General features: G+C 35.5%; 1 protein-coding gene and 1 pseudogene across 1 annotated transcript in view; one reads left to right on the top strand and one right to left on the bottom strand.

Moving 5' to 3' along the window:
* The first annotated feature begins 203 nt into the window (after positions 1–203).
* The window catches only part of TAB2 (TGF-beta activated kinase 1 (MAP3K7) binding protein 2), a 55,483-nt gene continuing 32,353 nt past the window's right edge, over positions 204–23,333 (top strand). Inside the window, exons 1-2 of the mRNA XM_019638955.1 lie at positions 204–352; positions 17,342–17,531. Coding sequence (XP_019494500.1) covers positions 17,430–17,531 — 102 coding nt within the window. The 5' untranslated portion in view covers positions 204–352; positions 17,342–17,429. The remainder of the gene's footprint in view (positions 353–17,341; positions 17,532–23,333) is intronic.
* LOC109380889 (60S ribosomal protein L30 pseudogene) lies at positions 12,674–13,026 on the bottom strand (annotated as a pseudogene).

Raw genomic sequence — 23,333 nt, 5'->3', positions numbered from 1 at the left:
GGTAGATTAAAACAATGACTTAACTAATATAAATAGCATCTTCTGGTAACTTGTAATTTAAGAGACCCTTTTTCCACTTCAAAATATTTCATGTGAGAGACCTTGGGGGCTACCTCACTGCTATTAGACCTCATAATGTTATCTGGTCACGTTTCTTGTTCTGCCTACCTCTAGTTTACTCTAGTTTCTCTTCTGCTTTCAAGGCTCCAGACCCAGTTCCTGGACCTGCCCTGGAAAAGAAGTATCCAGTAGAGATGAGCTCACTGCAGTTACTTAATTAAAAATTTGTAAGCTGCCAAAATGGCAATGGGCCAACCAAGAACAGCTACAATTTGAATTTTTCTATTTCCAGGTATGCTAAAGACCATGGCACCAGTCAAGCTTAGCCTATGTAACTGCCTTACGATGAAATCTATAATAACCAAAACTTTACTTTCAAAACTTGTGGTCATCTTGCTTCAAAGTATACTAGCATCCCTAACATCTAGGTAACTTGCGGCTACTATTGACTTTAACATAACCTTTGCCTGAATATTTCTAATTTGACTTGTTTGCTAGTAGTAGCAAACTAATCCAAAAACAATTTAAGAAAAATAGATTTGAAATGCTATCAAGTTAAGCCCTGTAAATGTATAAAAAGTACTCTTGTCCTCATTGAAAAGTAAACATTAACAACAATAAAACTGTCTTCCTTTTAGAGGCTCACATATAGTCTAAGAAATATAGGGAATTAAATAAATGAAACCAGCTCTCCATCCTGACTTCCTCAGCTATTCTACACTCTAAATGTCCTCACATAAAGAATGAATATATTCTTCAATAGTTGGAAGTCATAAGTAAGATTTCTGGATGGAACAGAATAATGTATTATGTAATACTTTTACATGAAGAATTTAATTATATTTTAAATGTAAGCATCACTAATATTTGCTATATTTTTACTTGATTGCTCAAAAGAGACCAGACAATAAGTCACAAGTAGTTGGAATTATAACAACAAAATTAAAATGAAATATAACAACAAAACTAAAAATTGACGTTTCCTGCTGCCTTAGATTTTAACCAAAAGAAAATTACTTATGAATGAATGATTAGAGGGTGGAGATCAGCTAGCTTTTAAGGACATTTATTGCTTTTACCAATTTGTATAGATTTACAAATAGAATTAATCCATAAAAAGTGACTTTGTTTACTAAATTGGTAGATAACCATATATACTCGTATCTTTTGATTTTAAAATTCAATTCAGATAGGTTAGAGATTACCCAGTATTAAACAGAGGAACTTTATATTCCACTTGTCGTTTTAAGAGATGATCCTGATAGTCTAGCTTATGCTTTTTATTCCTCCCTCCAATGTTAATGCATAATGAATTTAACATCAGCCAGTCTAGTCAGCACTGAGTTACTGATTATATGCCATATTATTTGTTGGGTATTGAAAGAATTTTGTCTCATTGAGTGTTAGGTTTGGAAAGGGAACTACTACTGGAGTTATAGGAGCATTATCACTTTTAGGTGAATTAAAATGGGAAGCTAAAGAGAATTGCATCTGAGGACTGGCCAAGTGGCTCAGTTGGTTAAGAGCTCGCTGAAGAGTGTGAGCTCTGAGCAACAGCGGTTCGATTCCTGGCCAGAGCTGAGCAGCCGCTGAGCTGCCAACAGGTGGCAGGATGGCTAAGCTTAAAAAAAAACAAAAAGAATTGCATCTGAATTTCAAGTCTTATTAGTTATCACTGGGGCCATTAGTAATGGTAAAATCTTTCTATTATTGAATGCAAATTGTGTTTAAAATACTGTGCTAGTCATAATAGGGATGGCAAAATGAATAAACCTTACAGACAAGTAATTTTTTTTAAGTATCATAATAGGGGTGCAAACAGTGTACTTGAGAATACCAGAGAGAATTATTTTTGTGGGGAAGTTAATGTTTTTAGTGAGCCTTGAAAGATAGAATTCTTTAGAGAGAGTGGCAAGAGTATTTCTAAGTTATGGAAATAAAAGTATATAATATGTTTTAAAAATTGCAAGCACTCCAGTGTGCCTAGAGAAGAGTGGGGTACAGAAGGATATGGTGGGCGATGGAGCTGTGTCATACATGCTTTCGAATGTCAGGTGAAAGAGTTAGATTTAATGCAGTAGGAAATGGGAATCCACTGAAGATTTAGCATTAGTGCACTTAAATCAGTGAGTCTTTTGCAAAGCTGACTGGTTAAGTGAGGGTTGCTTGATAAAGTTAGAGATGAGGCAGTAGCAATACCTAATAAAGGACAACATTTATTATTGTATGTGTCAGGCATTATGTATGAAGAGTTTTACCTGCAATTTCTATAAGAGTGTTTGTTGTATTTATTGGGGGACTCGTAAGCTCAAGATAGTAACATTAAACTTATTTTTCTACTACCCCTTACCGCTTTTAAACATTTAAACCATCTCATTGGGTGGATGAGTACTACTTACTCAGTTTGAGGGCTGCGTATTAGTTCATGTTGAGTTAGCCTTTGGGTGAAACTAAAAAGGTACCTGGCCTTTTTTTTTTTTTAAACAGTGAGTTATAAATTAGGAGACAAAGCATAGAGGTAGTTAGTCATGGACCTAAACATATAAGCCCCTAGATGACATTTAAATTAAAACATAGCTGTAGGCCTCATCTGTCAAGCATCCTGAAAATTGATAATTGTTGCAGCTGTTAACTATATCAGTAACAGTTTCAACATAGATAACATAGCCTTTGAGTTATTTGAAAGTTCATATAGTTGGCTGAGTACAGGTACTTACAAATAACTCATTTCATTCTACTGTTACTCTCCTACCCACATACCAGATACAAGTAATGTTATGTAGAAATATATAGGAAATAATTTTATAGGAGAAATATTCTGCTGTAATTAATCTCAATTGTTTATGATTAATTATACAAGTAATACATGAATATATATTCTCATTAAAAAAAAAAGGAAAACATAACAGATGACTAAATCTCCTTGGACCATCTTTCATCCATGGGTCCCTTTACCCAACTCCCTCTTCAAAATAATTAGTGCTATCTTTTCAGAGCCTTTCCTCTGCATTCATATAAAAATATCTATTTAAACTATGTCTCTTTTTGGTACCTTTTTTTAAAAAACACAAAGGGTATTATTTACATGGATTTTGCATCTTTTTTCATTCAGTAATAGCTTATCGGTCTTCCCATATAATTATTTGGATGTCTTACTCCACTTTAAAAAAAAAACAGCTGCATGGTATTCCTTAGTATTACTATACAATAATTTACTTATTCATTTCTCGATGGCCATTCGGGTGGTTTTTAGTAATGCACACTGACATCCATTCTTATATGCTCCTCTTTAAACACAGGTGTTTATCTCTAGATTAGATGCTTTAATTTATATAGACATAGATAGAGAGATGAACTCTGGTACTTTATTATTAGTAACAAATTTCATTCAACCCATCTCACACTGAATGCAGTAGCAGTGGGTGGTGACACCACAGTTGTGAACTACTGGCTTGGAATACTGATCTGCTACTGACTTAGTTGAAACTGGATATATCTCTTAATATGTGTCTCCATGATTCTCTTAAGTTTAAAAAAATGGTATAACATTTGTCTTCTCTGCTTCCTTATGTGGGGAGGATAAAGTGAGATAACCCATATGTGCTATAAGAAGTAAAATATAAATATGAATTCTAGATTATAATCTTCTCAAAAGCAGGGACTGTATTTTATTCATCTTTGCGTATTTACAGCACATTGCTTGGCATGTAGTGGGGCAGGTTTGTGGAATGGATCCCAGAAATGGTGAACCAAAAAGTGGATATCTATGAGAAAGTTCCAGACCAGTAGAATTTTCTTAGATGTATCTTTTACATTATCTGAAATCTTCATATTTTTCAGTGAAATCTTCCCACCTTTTCAACCTCATTTCACATCCCCACTACACTACAGCCATAATTCCTCAAATTTATCATGTTCTTTCATGGCCTTTCCCCCACCAGAATTATCAGTGATATCCTGCAAGACTTTTATCATTCATCTCTTATGGCTAAGCTCAAGCACTACATTCTTTGTGAAGTTTCTCCTGCCTGTCCTAATGCCTAAGTTTTAGGCATTTCTTTCCCTTGACCTTCATTGCAGCTTGCACACCTCTTAATGGCACAGACTGAATGTTGCTGTGAATACATGCCTGTGTCTGGTACTTGGTGGAATGTCACAGAACCAGGCAGGGCCTGGAACTCCAGAGATAAATTATCTGAATTAAGTGAGAGGCATGTTGTTTTTGCTGACTGTGGGATGCAGCGTGCATGGTGCAGAGGAGGCCAGTTGCGATCTTCCGTAATATGACCCTACCTACCCCAGTTCTTCAGCTTCTTCTTGCATCACACTTTCTCCCTGAAGTTTCCCAAACTTACTGTGCTGTTTTACTCCTTAAAATCTTCCCCCAGGCAACTACTTATGTCTGAAATATGTTTTCCCTCTCACCTGTCCACCTAGTGAGCACATTTTTATCGTCCAAAACCCAGCCTAGCTGTCACCTTCTTTAATGTATCATTTCCTTACATCCTCCCATTACCTCAGAATTCTCTGGTCTCCCCTTTTTCTCTTATATACTGCACATTATATCTGTAACAACTCAGTTATTACATTTACTTGTTGATATATTTGTCTTCTACTAAAATATACAGTTTTTGAACATAGACAACTATGCTTTTATTAATTTTAATATTTTCAGTACCCGTTGTATAGAGTAAGTAGTGGGCACTCAACAAATTGAGTAAGCAATATGTATATAATACATATAAAAATATAATGCATAAAAATAATACATTAGAAAATATTTTATAAGTAAAAATGTTAAGTAGATCACTTTTCTGTAGTTCATATTTCATATTTCATTAGGAAAGCCTTCCTAGATTTATGGATAAGTATTATAGGACGAGATATTTCTTTTATTCAGTTATACAATTTAAAATATTAAATGGAATATTCACCATGGGTATCTATAATTGTTTGAAGAAATGTAGGATAGATTTATATATAATAAATCTGAGATATGTTACTGTACAGTTCTGAGATTATTTTTGACCCTCTAACACAAAATTCATTCACCATAACTATAGTAGAACAGCCAACTATACAACTGTTTCATAGTGTTAGATTTCAAAGACTGGCACATACTTAACAAAATTATTGTATTATACATATTGTATTTTAGAGACTTGATTCGGTTTAATATTGTAAAACTGGTAAACTTTTAACTTTGCTTACTTTGAATTCTCTATAATTTCTTTTTAAGATTCTGAGTACTATTATAGTAATGAAATGTTTTGTTTAAATGTTTTCCATTGCCCATCGATTTTTATATATTTTCTTCGTTAGCAGGCTTATCAGTCTCATGATTCACCACAGTTGTCAAATTACCAATCAGGTGTTTTGTATAATTTAAAAATTGGTGATGTAACTTTTTGTAAGTTATTAAAGGTTTTAAGAGAGCAATAATAACTATCCATTTACACCATGTCTAATTTATGAACTTAATCATTACACTCCCAGTGCATTAACACACACAGTGTGCTCTGGGGAAAAGTCACCTGAGGGCCATGACATTAGAAAGAAGATGAGCAGTTATAGGAGATGAACAGGAACACAGAGGACCAAGAAGAGATTGAAATTGCATGGGATCAGTTGGTGAAACTTCTTATAACTCTCTCTAAATCTTCATATTAAGATGCCATCTTAGATTAATATTTTAACCAAATTATTATAATTTTCACATGTCGTTGCGTTCATTGATTCATTACAAATGTTTATGATTGTTGTAAGATGAAAATTGGTTCTTTCAAGTGCTTTCATTATCTTCCCCTCTTTTTTTCCCTTTTACCCATAAATAGGGACTTACTGTCATAGTTATATCATGTTTTTTAAAGATCATATTTATGCACAGGATGGATTATTCAAAAATTATAGTAAAGAGGAGGGCACTGAATGGTAACTTTGTTTTCCATCTTAAAGCCTTAATGTATTGGAAAATAATAATGGGATTTGAATTGGAACATATGCAAAAAGGTAGTTAGTTATATAATATGTTTTGATGAATTATAACCATTCTGTCTTAGATTTGTTGCACTTTTCTTGATCCTTATAAAATGGTAGCACTCACCACAAAACCACAGTGCATAAATTGCCAACTGTGGCTGACTTGCACATTCCTTTTAGAAGAACTTATTACTGGTAAGCCTTTTAACTGTAAGAAATGGTCAACATTCATGGACTTGAGGCAGTGTATTAAATGAGAAAATTGGGAAGTTTTCTTTTTAATAGAAGGTAGTATGGATTATTGTTACTTCAACTATAATGTTTATTGTTTTTCTTTAGAAAGTAAATTATTATAGGCTTATAAAGTTGAGAAATCCATTTTTGGTCATGTAAATCTTTGCTCCCTTCAAGATTTTAAATAACACTAAATCTGAATATAATAGGTAAAGTAAGTAACAGTTAGATGATTTGGTATGTTTCTGTTATTTTAGCAAATAACATGTTAACTATATAAAATGATTCAATATGACAGCTGTTTTATGCTGAAGTTTATGCTAAAGATAGATTATAATTATCTTGTTTTTAATCTTAAATGGTGATAGTATTTGATTTTAGATTTTTAATTACATAGCTTGAATTCTTATACTTTAACTCTTTGGAAAATAACTGATATTCTAGATTTTGGGGGGAAAGTTTGCTTTGCCTTCGTGAAGTAACTTAAATATAAATTCTGTTGTAAATGTAATTCTAATAATTTTTTGTTAAAAGAAAGTTTGAAAATTTTCATGTTCAATTAATGACATTTATAAATTCTTTTAAAGTTAATCAAATGTGAAGTACATCAGCTATTAACTGGCATTTAATGACATACTTACATAATACATCAATAATGTAATAGATGTTTAAAATAGAGTATGTAATTAGGCAAGTAATATGATTTTTTTTTCTGGTTTAAGCCTAAAATCGTCAGAGGCTGAAAAGTTTCAAAACTTTAATTTTTAAAATTATAGCATCATTCAGCTATTTTTATTCCACATCAATGCATCTTTTTATGATAAAGATATTCTTTAAGAATAACTCACTGCACAGTCTGATGTCAGCCAATCTACAAAACAGACACATTATAATTAGTAATAAACTATTAACATCATATTGACAACCAAACAAATTAAGCTGAAACATTCTGCCTCCCTATTAGGCATCCTGGGGAAGTTAGTGTCAAGAGTTGCTGAGGTCCAAGGGGCTTTGAAGTACAGACAGTTCTGTTAAAATTTGACATATGTTGTTTCCAGAACTCACCATCATGCTTTGCAAATTGTGCAAAAAAAAAAAAAAGGAGAACCCACAGGGCTTATGGAAAAAATTGCATTTGGGGTACAACACTCAAAAACTTTTATCAGTAAACATTTTAAAAAGATAGGAACCGGCGACTGGATAGCTCAGTTGGTAAGAGCTCAAGCTCTGAACAACAGGACTGCTGGTTCGATTCCCACATGGGCCAGTAAGCTGCGCCCTCTACAGCTAAGATTGTGAACAACAGCTCAACTTGGAGCTGGGCTGCCATTAGCTGCTGTGAGCCGCTGGTGGCCAACTTGGCCAGCAGCCTCCAAGAGCTGCTGTGAGCTGCCCTGCCTCAGCCAAGTAGAGCACAGTGTTCATAATACCAACATGGGCCAGTGAGCAGCGTCCATCCACAACTAGACTGAGAGCAGCAGCTAGGGGCAAGGGGGAATAAAAAAAAAAAAACGATAGGAACTTTAAAAACTCATGGTAGTGTAGTTTTATCAATGTTAAATGGTTAAGAAATACATAAATACTTATATAATACGTATTTATCCAAATAAATATTGTTCTTTGCTCTGAAAAAGCCTGAAGTTTGCTTATGGAAGTGAGCATAGATGTGGCAGCTTGCTATTGTGAAGTGTCAAAGAAGGGTTTTCTGAAATCAGAAGGAAAGTTGTAACACCAGATGTGGATGAGTGTGACTGATTGCATGCAGATGCAGTGAGCTGAAAGTAGCTAGCAGATAGATGTTCGAGGTGTGTTCATATTTACATGTTGTGTATTCCCATGTAGCTTGTTTGCACTGACTATGGTTTTCTGCATTCACCTAGTGTTTATTGTAGACAAAATCACAGCAAGATTCACTTAATACTCAAATTGTTTCCTAATATATCAATTGCAGTAAAACAAATTTGCAGTTTCAAAACGAGACTGCTATCGCACCATACACCAAAATTAACTCAAAATGGATCAGAAACCTAAATATAAGACCTGAAACAATAAATTACATAGAAGAAAACATAGGTAATGAACACATGGACCTGAAGATTTCAAAGGCAAGGGAAGTAAAAGCAAAAATAAATGAATGGGACTTATCAAAGTAAAAAGCTTCTGCACAGCAAAAGAAACCATCAACAAAACAAAGAGGCAACCAACCAAATGGGAGAAGATATTTGCAAACAGCACGTCTAATAAGGGGCTAATATCCAAAACTACAGAGGGTGCCAGAAAAATGTATGCACACCTTAAAAAAGGAAAAACTATTAAAATTGTAATACTCAATATATACCGATACCAAAAGATGAATACAAGTCACGTTTGACTTCTGCAGTTACAAGAGGTGCTCAAAGTGGTTACCATCAGCATCCAGATGCTTCTGAAGATGGTGAACTACTACTTGAGCAACACTGACCAAAGTGTCCACTTGTACACATTTTTGGGGCACAATCTTTGACACCCCCAGTATATAAAGAACTCATACAACTCAACAACAAAAAAAGCAAACAATCCAATTTAAAAATGGGCAGAGGACTTGAATAGACACTTCTCTCAAGAAGACATACAAACAGCCAACAGATACAAAAAAATATTCAACTTCACTAGCTATTAGGGAAATACAAATTAAAACCACAATGAAATCCCACCTCACACCTGTTGGAATGGGTATGATCAACAAGACAAGTAATAAGTGTTAAAGAGGTTGTGGGAGAAAAGGAACCCTCATACACGGCCGGTGGGAATGTAAATTGGTACAGCCACTATGGAAAACAATATGGAGGTCCCTCAAAAAATTAAGAATAGAATTACCATATGACCCACCAGTCCTTTTTCTGGGTATCCACCCCAGAAATCTGAAAACATTTATCCATAAAGCTATGTATATGTACCCCTATGTTCATTGCAGCATTATTTACAGTGGCCAAGATATGGAAACAACCAAATTGTCCTTCGATAGATGATTGGATGAAGATGTGGTACATATATACAAGTACAATGGAATATTACTCAGCCATAAGGAAAGGTGAAATAGTGCCATTTGTGATAATGTGGATGGATCTTGAGGTTATCGTGCTAAGCGAAATAAGTCAGAACTAGTTGAGAACCAAATGATTTCACTCATGTGGAATATAAAACTGAAAGCAAATGAACAAGACAAACAGGCAAAAACTCATAGATACAGACAATAGTTTAGTGGTTACCAGAGGATAAAGGGGGTCAAATATATGGTGACGGAAGGAGATTTGACTGGGTGGTAAACACACTGCAATATATAGCTGTATTACAGAATTGTATACTTGAAACCTATATAATTTTATTAACCAATGTCAACCCAGTAAATTTAATTTTTAAAAAAACAATGTAGGACCAGCCGAGTGATGCATTGGTTAAGAGCTGGCTTGGGACGCCACCTCTGAGCAGCAGGGCCCTGGTTCAGATCCCACATGAGGACCAGTGACACTGCCCTCTACAGCTAAGATGTTGAACAACAGCTCAACCTGGAGCTGGGCTGCCATGAGTTGCCAGCGACAGCGTAGGCTGCAGCCCCTGCTGCAGTGGGCTGCCATAAGCTACCGTGAGCGGCCAGCAGCCATTGTGAGCGGCTGGCAGTCGTCGTGAGTTGCCAAGAGCCGCCGTGAATGGCCGTCCAGAGGCCGGCGACCGATCTGCCTCACCCAGGAAGAGCGCAATGATAATACCAACATGAACCAGTGAAGCGACGTCCTCCACAACTAAACTGAAGAACAAAAGGACAGCAACTTGTCTGTTCCCCTTCCCCAATTCCCCAATAAAACGTTAAAAATACAACAACAAGGTATTATAGCAGCAGTAACATACCTGAGAGTAAGGAAAACACTTTAGTTTAGAGGGATAGATACTACTTTTTATAGTAGTAGTCTTTAAAATCTAGATGTATTCTGATGTGCATTTAGAGATTTATTGCAACAAATATATACTAAGCATCTACTTTCCATACATAAATTTATCAGTATTCAGGATATAGCAGTGTAGCAGATAGTCTCTCCACTTTTGAACTAACATTACTTGTATAAAGAACTTGTTTATTGCCAAGGATTGGTTTTAAGAGGTAAAATTGGACAGATGTGTAAAAAAGGAAGTCTAGCAAGGAGTCTACTGGGCAGCAAGGCTTTTTTCTCTAACCTCTTAAATTACATACTTTTTCTAGGGTCCTATCCAACTCAAGATTCCAATAGTCACAGAAAAGTTACTATACATAGTATCTAGAAGTTACTATGTAAACCAGAATTAAATTTTAGGATGGCATATATATGTGTAAATGGGAAGACCTCCTTACCGTCTCCCTAAACTAAAGGAGACCCCTAATGCAGTTGAGAACTAAATTTTAGTTCTATATATTTCACCCTATTTCTCTTTGACATTCAACATGAACTATGTTTTTCTTTGTTAAAATAGTTAAATGTGTTCCAGTTAAAGTCAATCATGTAAGAATGGGGCAAAGGTAAAATATGGATATAGTTTTACATTATACTAAACTTCAACGTTAAGTCTACATCAAGGCCTTCTATAATGAAGGCCACTAAACACTCGGCGCCTTCGTTGGCCTTTCTCGGCTTCTCCTGTAACTGCTCCCCACCCAGAACTCCTTTCTCATAATCTCCTTCTTTTCTCCTGTCCCTCCTTTCTTTTTCTAACCAGACAGGTGACTGACTCACTGTCTCCAGAGCCTGCCTAGTATTTGGGTGCCTTGCTTCATCCTTGAACCTTCTTATTTAAGTACCCATGATTCTTGACTGCCCCCCTCAGCCCAGACTGAGGCACCTATTGTACTGTTTATACCACTTCTCTGGCACTTATGTTCAACCTAGTATTTGGCTTTTCAGGCAGCTTTGTCCAGTTCCCCAGTTACACAAATTATTTGTCCACATACATGGAAAAGGAAGGCCTCAGCTGTTCAGTCAACTCCTCAATATTCTGCAACCAGAGCAGCACACAGCTCTGTTTGCCAGGGGATTGTTCCTTTGTGCTTTGCGGAAATTCATGATATTTAGAATACCTAATTATTACTTCCAGTGTTTGTATTTTTTGCTACAGGCCAGGCAGGTGCAGTACAATTAACTGTGTTGTCACTAATCCTTGAAAATTCTTTGAATTTTTTTCTCCATTTACAAAGGAGAAATAATAATACTGGCTAACATTTACATAAGCTATTTTATTTCTTGTGAGCTTACTATGTGCTTTTTCATTATCTTATCTATTTCACATTTAATTATCATAATCATATGAGGTAGCTACCCTGTCATCACCATTTTATAGAGGAGGAAACTGAGGCACAGAGAAGTTAAATGATTTGTCCAAGAAGATACTGCAAATAAGTGGCAGCTTAAATTTTATAAATAAATGAACACAAATTATAGCATCCTAAAATTTATACTTAACCAGCCATCATTATGTTTTAAATACTGTACACTTAATATACATTTCCTCATTTAATTGACACATTTTATTAAATGAGACAGTGTCCACTAATATAGAACTGAGGTTGAAATACTTAGCAATGTTAGGTTATCTCTGTTTTTAACTATTAACGTGTTCTTTTGCCAGAAACTTTTAGAAACAGATGGCTAAAGTAGAACACTGTTTCTTTAAATTCTACTCTTAGGAAATTCTATTCTTTAGGACAGTTTTAAGGCTGTGTCTCAGTGACATTTAATTTATTCATTAATTTTTTAAGATCTTAATATTAAAAGCTAATACTCTGATTATAAAGTATAATTTATATTCTTTTCTCAAAAGAGCTGTCATTTTGCATCTTTTCATAGAAAATGTTTCCATTTATTATTAGAAAAAATTTCCAGATTAAGTTATAAGGTATTTCTTGGTTTTCCTTTTGAATTTAAGTAGATACCTGTTTGTTTGTTTGTCTGTTTGTTTGTTTGTTTGTTTGTTTGTTTGTTTCAGTAATGTGTTTAGTTGTAAAACCGACCCACACAGGCTACATTTAAGTATAGTTATTTTGCCTTGTCCTTAAAGTTTACTTTTGCTGGATGTAGAATGTAGGCTGTATATCTGTCTTCCTTTTCAGCACTTAGATTATGTCATGTCACTATTTTCTGGCCTCCATTGTTTTATGATGAAAAGTCAGCATTCATTCGAATTGTTCCCCTGTGTATCATTTCTTTGGTTGCTTTCAAGATTTTCTTTTTCTGTGATTTTCAGCAGTTTGACTATTACTCCTGTGTGAGGTTTTCTTTGGCTTTTCCTATTTAGGATTTGCTAATCTTCTTGATCAAGATCTTTTTGTTTTTGTTTTGTTTTGTGTGTTTTTTAAACAATCTCTGGCCAGTTTTATTAAAGAAAAATTTTGCATGAGTTACTTCTCACTGGTCTGTTCTGGCACATGATTCTAATGATACCAGAATCACCTGCATCAATGATAGCCAGTTTGCACACTCCACATGCTGTGCCCAACTCAGTATTATTGCCACTGTAGTGACGGACACCAGTTTTAGCCAACGTTGCATACATAATGCTCTGTTTCAGATTTCCTCAAAGCTGGGCAGTTGTAGATGAGGATGACTGGTTTTGCTTTGCCTTTTTTCATTTTGCATTTTGCATTTTCAGAGTCGGCTTTTATCCTAGCAGGTACTTTGCACTTTTCATAAGGAATGGGAGCCTATAGTTGATCGACTCCAGTGACTTCTTTGTCATCTTTGCAGCCACCATCATCATGCCTTAGGTACAGGATGGTCCCCAACTAAGAGCAGCCACCAAGATATCTGGATCTGTAAATTTATATCTTTTACTAATTTGTGGAAAATTTCAGCCACTATTTCTTCAAGTAGTTTTTTCTACCCCATCCCCTCTCCCCTTATCTTTCTGGATCTCCAATTACAGGAATTTAGAATTTCTGATATTTTCCCACAGGTCCCTGAGGTTCTACCTCCCACCCAATTTTTTTTCCTCCATCCTTCAGGTTTTAATAATTTTTATTGCTTTGTCTTCAAGCTCACCGACTCTTCTATCATTTCCAATCTGTGGTTTAATCCATCTGGTGAATTTTTTTTATTTCAGACATTTTATTTTTCACTTCTTGAATTTGCATTTGGTTCTTTTTTTTTTTTAATAGTTTTAATAGCTTCTTCAATACCCCCCCCACCCCCCTTCCCGAAAGATCCAGGCCTATTTGCCCTTACTCATTGAGCATAGTTAAAATAGCTGCTTTAAAATCCTTATGGTGTAATTCCAACGTCTGGGTCATTGGGCTTGGTCTATTTTGGTTGCCTTTTCTCTTGAGTATGGGTCAATTTTTTCTGTTTTTTACATATAATAATTTAAATTATATCCTGAGCATTATGAATAACACATTGTAGAGACTGTAAATTCTATGGTGTTCTTCCAATGAGTATTGATGTTTATTTTGGTTGGTTGGTTTGCTTGCTTGCTGCTTTGTTTTAGGCAGTTAACTTGACTAAACTCAAACTACAGACAGAAATCTCAGTTCTGTTTAGCCACAGCCTGGCTGCTTGGAATCTCTCACATAGTTTGGGGATCAGAGATGTGTGCAGAATACATAGAATTTGGTGCTTCTTCCTGTAGGTTGTGGTTATACCAGAATCTATCTGTTGGTTCATTAATCGAGTAAGATTGCAGGTTTTCTGTCTAGGTTTTAGTTATCCAAACCTGCTGGGGCCTGCTCTCTGGCTAAAAGCCATTAAAATGAAAATCACCCATTCTCCACCACACCCCTAGCACCACCACCATCATCAACCCATTGCTGTTTCTGCCTCCTGCCTTCAAGTAGTTGTTTTTTATACTTTGTCTATTGTTTATAGTTGTGCTTGGTGAAACAGTTGGTCCAGTAGGAACTACTTAGCCATTACAGAAAGTAGATCCCCTAAAATACAGTTGTACATTTGAACAATTTCCTCGTTTGTGTACTTGATAGTCTTTATTAGAAAAGCAAGCGTGATGAGTTTTTCAAGGAACTTTACAGATTTCTGAATATGTTTCAATAATGGAATAAGTTGCAATTTATTTTCATGATTCATCTTCTTTTAAATAATAAAGGTGATCCTGAATTAGACTGATAATTTTTTTATTTGTTTCTCCCTCAAATTATGTATACATTTCCAAATCTAGATCATTGGAAATTTGTTTTGAAGGAACATAGTATGTAGAAACCATACAGTAAAACCTCCATTTTATCAAATATTGCATCTTTGACCTAGATCCTGGGGATACAGTAGTAAACTTCAAATTCTTGATCCTATAGAGAAAACATTTTGGGGATAGATATTTAATAGTGTATGGCAGGTATTGATAAATGTTACAAAGAAAAAGCAGGGTGTGAGGATGTAATGGGGGGGGTTAGACAAGTATGGCATTATTTTAGATAAAGAAATTGATCAGGAAAGCTTTCTCTGAGGAAGTGATATTTGATCAGAGACCTTAAGTAAGAGAGGAGCCATGCTAGTACCGGCGGGGGGGGGGGGGAGTGTTCCAGGCTCAAGGAGCAGTAAGTCCAAAAGGCCTAAGGGAGGAATGAGATTGAGTCAAATAACCAGAACTGAAGGAGCTCAGTTTAGAACTGAGGGAACAAGGAGAGTGGTAGGAGATGAAGACCCAGGGGTGGTGTTTACCCAGGAGGCTTGAGTTGTAGGGTTTTGAGTAGGGGAATGATTGCTCTGATTTACTTTTCACAAAGCTTACTCTGCTCAAATAGAGTCAGGGTGCAGGTGGAGCAAAGAGTGAAGGCAGGGAGAGCAGTTAGGAGACCTTTGCTTTCAGTCTAGGTGAATTATGATGGTGGCTTAGACAAAAACAGTAACAGAGGTGTGGAAAGTGGTAAGATTCAGAATATTTTTTTGCAAATATAGCCAACAAGATTTGATGATGGATTAGATAAGGAATGTTAGAGAAGGAGCAACTGAATGGATGATGGTACTATTTACTGAGATGAAAAAGACTGGGAAAGGGTTGGTTTGGATGGGGGAAATTAAAAGTTCGATTGTGGACATACTAAGAATTTTAGGTATCCAGAGGGATATGTCAGGCAGGCAACAGGCTATATTATATTAGTCTGGATCTCACGGGAGAGAGCTCCCTTGGCTTTGGAGATAGAAATTTGCAAAGCCTCTGTTTAAAGCACTGTGTTTGGAGGAGTACCTCCAAGAGGAGTGTAGATATAGCTGAAAAGAACCCTAGATGTGAACTCCATAACCCACCAACATTTAGATGTCCAGAAGAGAAAGAGGATCTGACAAAGAAAACTAAGAAGGAGCTGCCAGTGGGTAGGAAGAAAACCAGAAGAGTATAAATCTCAGAAGCCAAGGCAAGAAATTGTTTAAAAATTGCAGGAGTAGCTGCGGAGAGATCTGGTAAGCTCAAGACTGAGGACTGACCTTTAGGTTAGACAACCTGAAAGCCTATGACAGCTGTGGTAAGTGTAGTTTCAGTGGCGAAAAACTATGATTGGGGTAGGTTTAAAAGAGATTAGGAGGAAGGAAATGAAGACACTTAAGTATACGCAAATTTTCAATGAGTTTTAACCCAAAATGGAAGGGGCAGAAAAATGAGCTCTGATAGCATGATTGAAGTCAAGGGTGTTAGTACTCCCTTAAATTAGTTTTTAAATATAATTTACTAATTTTCAGTACTTCTCTTTTCTCCTGCAACCCTTTTGTAGAAACATTACTTTGAGTGCTAAAATTGTGTGTGTGTGTGTGTGTGTGTGTGTGTGTGTGTTTTACATAGAAATAGATTTGGAAATCTATAATGCAAACACCTTAGTTTGGCAGTGCTTTTACCTATGAGATGTAACCAAGCTAAAGTCACATAAACAAAAGAATTAAGTAAAATTTAATCGTTAAGTAAAATTTAATCGAAGGATAATTGAAAAGCTGAAAGGCTTTACTATGCATGATACCTAAGTGAGCTTTTATTCTGTTGAGGACTCAGGAGTTCTATCATAGCTAAATTTATTCAAAAATATTTTAGTATCTATTGTTATGCTGAAAACTGTCTACAGAGTGCAAGGTATACAATAAATAATGGACCAAAGAAACCTAATTCCTATATTCATGGAGTTTACAGGCTTATTTTTTTTAAGTTTGTTAATGTTAAAGAGAAATGCTACAGATGAGAAATTTATTTTAAAGAGATTGTCTTATTTTTGAATTTATCCTAAAGTCAAATGTATTTCAGTTATCAAGTAAATACCATGATTTTAAATACATTAATATATACTGTTTAGATTTATTGTGCTTGTATACTGTCTATATCCCAATGAGGCTTACAAGATTCAACATGATTTACATTAGGAGTAAAATAAGGTAGATAATTCTCATCTTGGCCATACATTAGAATCATTTGAGGAACTTTTAAAAATCCATATGCCCATGGTGCTCACCAGCCAATTAAATCAGAACCTCTGGGGTTGGGGCCAAGCATTAGTGTTCTTTAAATACTAATTTAATTTAATAGAAACACAGGGGATGAAAGGCTACTAAGCTTCCGAGAATGAATTGATTACACATTTAAGGGTCAAGTATATCTGAAAATTAAGAGAAATATCAAATGTATTGGGTTATAGATCATTTTTAAATAAAGCATACAAAGTCATTTGTAGAACCAAACTTTCTCAGGATTCCAATTTTATGTGTAGTAAATGAGAATTACTCCCCTCTGGCTGTACTGTAATCATTAAGAGAAATATTAGCAAAGTTATTCTTTTTCCCTTTTTAAAAGAATGAGGGAAGACCACCTTGACGATAATTTCGTATTTGAATGCTCTTTGGCATCCCTTATGGAGCATACAAATACATAGGAGTTAGACAATTTAAAGTTTGCCATCAGGAGTTATAAACTGAAAAGATAATATAAATATATGGAAAGCATTATAGGACTAAATAATATTTTTATAGTTTATATTAAGTGTTAGGTACTAAAGCACATACCCTTTTGTTTTGAAATTTTAAATCCACAACAATATTCATTCTATAATCAGTTCTCATTAAAATTTTTTTTCTTTCTTTCACAGAAAATGCTTGGACAGAAGAGATGAGTACTATTTCCACTAAGGCCTAGAATTGCCTACTGTACAATAGTCCTGATCAGGCAATATACGAATGGCCCAAGGAAGCCACCAAATTGATTTTCAGGTTTTACATGACCTGCGACAAAAATTCCCTGAAGTACCTGAAGTTGTTGTATCCAGGTGCATGTTACAGGTCAGTGTTCCATGATTTCTGTATTAATACAAACCTGGTATTTTTTAAACATTGGAAGAAAACTCTTTTATCTTCTTGTTGGCATTAATGTGCTATGATGAAAAGAGATGAGCTTCGGTGTCTGATAGTCGTGTGGCCTTTAACCAGTTATTTAGGCTCTGTACCCCATCTGTGATATGGACAGTTCCTACCTTGTAAAGTAGATGTGAGGTTTAAATGAGATCCCAATATAAAGCATTGATGCATGGTTTACACTTGCTATGAGCTTGCTTTACTCTCTCCCCTCCTATTTTGCCAGAATTCCAGATCTTCATATGAAAGTGAGAAAATCATTAAATAGGAGTCAGGACTCTTGGGTTCTAATCCTAAGTAGGCATCCCATTGGCAAGTACTATGCCTTCTTTATACTTGAGTTTTCTTATCTGTAAAATGAAGGAAATTGGCTAGACAATGCCTAAGGTCCCAATTCTAAAGAAAAATTTTTGTATTGTTAATTTAATCTGTAAGTTTTCCAATTAATATTGTTAATCTGTAAATTTTCCAATTAATATCACTAAACATCTAATAAATTCGTACATGTTTCTTAGTATGTACAATTTTAGAAATCCATAATTCTAAAGATTTAGTGATAGTTGTGCCTTCTCATTTGATTAAACTGGAAATCTTTCTATCAAAAACTATTTTTCAGCTTGTTAAAATAGAGATACAAACAAGTAATTTGGGCTCAGATATATTTACTCTTCACAAATTATTTTTAAAGTTTGAAATTGTATGAAATTTTTAAAGACTCAATATCTATACCTGATATCAAGTGACTACATTTTGTTAACACCCTTATCACCTTTTATCTGTATATTTAATTGGCGTGTGCCTGCCTTTATTCTAACCCACTGTTGGTCTCTCCCATCCATCCTTCTCACTCTGCCAAAGTGTCTTTCTAAATGCAGGTTTTGTCATGCATTTACCTACTTAACCCTCATTATTGTTCCCCATTCCTCAGAATAAAGTCCATATTCCTTGACCCGGGAGTACCACGCCTGCGGTCGGGGATCCTGGCCCCTGCCGCGCCTGACCGCTTGTGCAGTTCTTCCTCCTCACACTGTGTTGTAGTCATCCTCAACTGATTGGGATTCTCCAAACATGGCCGGACCTTTATATTGTAGTGTTTAAAAGCATATGTTTTGAATTAATAACACTGTATTGTATACTTGAAATTTGCTGAAAGAGTAGATCTTAAGTGTTCTCACCACCAAAAAAAAAGGTGGTGGATATGTTAATTAACTTGACTGGTAATTTCACAGTGTATACATGTATTAAATCATCCCATTGTACGTCTAAAAAAATCACATTGGACAACCTGAATATGTACAGTTTTTGTCAGTCATACCTCAGTAAAACAAGGTGGAAGTAAATAAAAATTAAAATTTTAAATAATAAATAAATAGCATATATTTTGGCGATAAACAAACTTGAGTTCGTTTTAACAGTTATTAGTGGTATGAGCCCCTCATTTTTCTCAGCTGTACAATGGGAATAAAACACTTCACAGAGAATTAAATATGATAATGCAGATAAAGCAACTAGTAGGATACCTAATTCATGAGTGCTCCATAACTGTTAGCAGCCAGTCCTAATAACAGTAATAATAGTAAAACACCCATAATAAATATTTGGTGAATGAATCAATAGTCCACATTTGTTGATATGTGATGTGTAAAAATAAAAGAGGGTAAAAAGTAATAAGAATGGAGTCAGAAGTTAAAATATAGGGAGGAGCAGAGATAGTGGCGGAAAGGTATCTCCCATAGAACACAGGTACCTTTTCCTAACATTTCAAATAGACTTTTGTGATAAAATAAGACTATACTGAGTATTCACTGAGTCATTGAAAAATACTGTTGGTGGGCCAGCCGAGTGGCGCGATGGTTAAGAGCTGGCTTGGGACGCCAGAGGGCCCTTGTTCGGATCCCACATATGAGGGCCAGTGACACTGCCCTCTACAGCTAAGATGCTGAACAACAGCTCGACCTGGAGCTGGGCTGCCGTGAGTCGCTGGCGACGGCGTAGGCTGCAGCCCCTGTGGCCGTGGGTTGCCATGGACTACCGTGTGTAGCCAGCAGCCAGCGTGAGCGGCCAGTAGCCTCAGTGAGTGGCCGTCCAAAAGCCGGCAACTGATCTGCCTCACCCAGGAAGAGCGCAATGATGGTGCCAACTTGGGCCAGTGAAGCAACGTCCTCCACAACTAGACTGAAGAACAAAAGGATAGCAACTTGTCTGTTCCCCTTCCCCCAATTCCCCACTGCTGTTCCTATCCCCCCAATTCCCCAATAAAAAAAAAAATCTTTAAAAAAAAAAAAAAGAAAAGAAAAATACTGTTGGTCCTTCCATAAAATTTTCTAAGACTTAATTTTGAAAGAACTGTCCAGGACACTTGCCCAATAGCACAGCTATAGAGACTTTTAAGTACCTTACTGGGAGTAAAATATAGAGCCTTTTGTAGGATTCTTTAAAATATTTTCAAAAAAAATAAGGAGCTCTATGTACTCTTACAGTATGATCATCAGGAGGTTGTATTAAATTAAGAAAACAAATTATAGATCAATATATTGGGTTGTCGGAAAAGTCATGACGCAGTTTTGCAACGAAAAACAGAAAAACGTCATGACTTCTCCAACAACCCAATATTATAGATGTGAGCAGAGGGAATAAATATGCACACATATGTATGTTTGCATAAAGAAATATAAGGATTAAAAGCAAAATTAATAAAAAATGGTTACCAATAGTGGACAAGAGAAACAAGACAGATGGGAACAGAGACAGGAGTAAGACTTCTAAACATGTCTTTTTGTATTGTTGTGCTCTGTGTAAATGAATTGCCTATTTTAAAAAAATTAAACCAGTATGTTTTCAACTTTATCAGAAAATAGAAGATTTTAAATTTCCTTTCTGCACCCAGTATTATCACCTTCATTATATCAATCTAGTTGAACAAAAACAAACCTCCCTACAGCGCACTTCCCAACACCTACTGATTACTAAAATGAAATCTGTTTTGCTTGCAAACTATCCATAATGCAGATCACACTCTTATTTTGAGTTAATAATAATTCTGGGCATCCAAGTAATGTGCTTTTTAGCTGATATAACAAGAAATGCAACAAGAAAGGAATAGGGTAGGCTCTTCTGGGGATACAACTAGGGTATAAGTCTTCCTGAATTTGGAGAAATATTTTTTTAAACTGTAAAGGTAAATTAAGCTACCTCTAAATAAAGTGTTGTAAACATCTCTTACTTGGTGACAGCCTTTCTTTTGAGAGCAGCTCTCCCTTTCTCAATGGGTAGGCATCTGTCCTTTCTCTGGAGAAACCCTCCATATGATATACTGGTTTAGCAGAAATAGTCTCAGAGATATAGAGGAAAAACTGATGGTTGCTAGCTGGGACGGGGGTGGGGATAAGGGAGAAGGGGAAGGGATTAGACAGCATAAATAGGTAACTACAATATTGCCACAGGAATATGAAAGACAGTTCAGGGAATATAATTAATAATGTTATAAAGATTTTGTAGGGTGTCAGATGGTCACATGTCTTGTTAGGGAGACCACTTCATGGATGAGGTAGAGGCTTGATCACTGCACTGTACACCTGAAGCTGATTTTGTATAATATTGTATGTCAACTATAATTGAATATGTATTATAGTCACGGGATGTGGAGTATAGTGTGGGAGTTGATTCAATGGAATTGTAATAGATATGTATGATATGGGGGGGAGTGGGGTGGCGGATTGGGGAAAAGGGGTTGTCACTTCGAGGGGTAAAAAGTATAACTATCGCACTGTGTTGTACACTTGAAACTAATGAAAATAAATGGGTTTTACACAACAATAATATATATATATACTGGTTTAGAACTTTTCTAAATGAAAAAAACATAGTATACAAAATATAAGAAGTTAGTAATTACAGGATCATGCCCTACTGCCATTTGTGTACATGTTGTTAAACATCTTGCTTCTTGGGAGAACAGAAATATCTACCTTCTGTTCTCTTCTTGACCTTATTTATTGCTCAGATCCCTGTTTCTGGACCTACTCACACCATTTCCTTGTGCTGTGGATTATCTTAAGATAGCTATATTATCAGCAGGTATAATTCATATCTTTGAAATTTATTAATATTTGATGATTAACCCTTAGAATAGTGTGAAAATATTGCAGTTGGCACTTTGATTTTTTCTAAATGAATTTTTCACTATTCTTTCATTCTCTTAATATGATTAAATCTGTAAGTTTAAAATTGCTGTTTCTTTTCAAAGTAATGCATTAAGTAGTGTTCATTCAGTCTTTGTAAGACTTACTATTTAAGCATCATATCCTCAGATGTCCTCTATCTGTAGTCCTTATCCATATTTCTATTAAGACACCCACTATTCTGTATTATATTTGTATACCCATTAATCTCCACTGGACTGTGAGATCCTTAAGAGCAGTGATTGTAGTCCTTTCTACTTGCCTAACGGGTACTCAGTAGATAACTGGTTGAAGGAGTGAATGAATGAAAGTTTGAGAACAATGATCATAGTGTATGTAGACTTTGATACTGTCTGTAAACTCCTTGTCTGTATAAGAAGCTTGGGGAAGAACAAAAGAGGAACTGAAATTATGATTCAGATTCTTTTGTTGCTTGAAGAGAATGTAGATTTGTATATATACAAAAAAGCAATGATTCTCAACCTTTTAAAAACTCAACCTTGTTTTGATACACTTAAAAAGAGTCCTCTACAGTTTCCCAGTAAAGTATCCCAGAGCTTTATTGAAAAATAGTTGATTTCAGGGGTAGGAAGTATACAAGACAATCTGGACATCTCGTCATTATCAGAAAACAAGGAAAGACTACTTGTACACAGAAACATCCCCTTGAAGTCATTCCCACCAGCCTAAAGATAGGCTGTAATGACCACAGTCAGTTGACACACGTCAAAATGTTAAAGATACTGGAGTTTACAATGATACAAAAAAATAAATCTTAGTCACCTTCGTTACTCTAAAAACCAGTAAAGAGAAAGAATTTATCTTGCCTCTTTTGTGCAAAGAATAACCAAATAGTTGAAGAGAGCACATTTTCTGAGGAAGAACTGCGGCTAATACCTGAAGAAGGAACCTTAAAATTGGGGTATCACCAATAGCACCCTTTTTGCAACCCCCACTGAAATAAAGTTGCTGAGCAGTGATCATCAGTAGCTGCTAAAAATCATTAGCTGAATCAAGCTGGCGTCAGAATTTACCAGTCAGCTTCAAGATCACAAAAAAGACAGGCATACGTATGTGTGATGCAATAAAAAATAGACCCTCCAGAAAGGTCCTGCCAGAAATTCATACACGAACCTGCTCACAGCTATCTGTAGTTACAACTACTAGTTTACAATGAAATTCAAGGGATATGACACCACAGGGTGCAGTGGGAAATTCTACTGGACAAATGGTCAAGTTTTTCAACACATGCCTAAAAAACTTTAAAAAGAAACCTAAAAGGCATATCAACCAAATAATTGGATCTTGCTTATGTCCTGATTTAAACTAAAAAGACATTTATGAGACAATCTGGGGATTTTAGCACTGTTTGGATATTAGATGATATTAAGTATTGATTATTTTAAGGCATAATAATGGCATTGTGACTGTTTTTTAAGTCCCTGTTTTTTAAAGATACATATTAATGTATTTATAGATGAAAACAAAGTAACATCTAAGAGTTAATCTAGCTTGGTGAGGAGAGTAGTTAGTAGGTGGGGCATGCACA

Source organism: Hipposideros armiger, unplaced genomic scaffold (genome assembly GCF_001890085.2).
Source record: "Hipposideros armiger isolate ML-2016 unplaced genomic scaffold, ASM189008v1 scaffold_41, whole genome shotgun sequence".
Classification (NCBI taxonomy): domain Eukaryota; kingdom Metazoa; phylum Chordata; class Mammalia; order Chiroptera; family Hipposideridae; genus Hipposideros; species Hipposideros armiger.
Note: the sequence above shows the minus strand (reverse complement) of the source record. Positions and strands in the feature narration are given on the sequence as shown.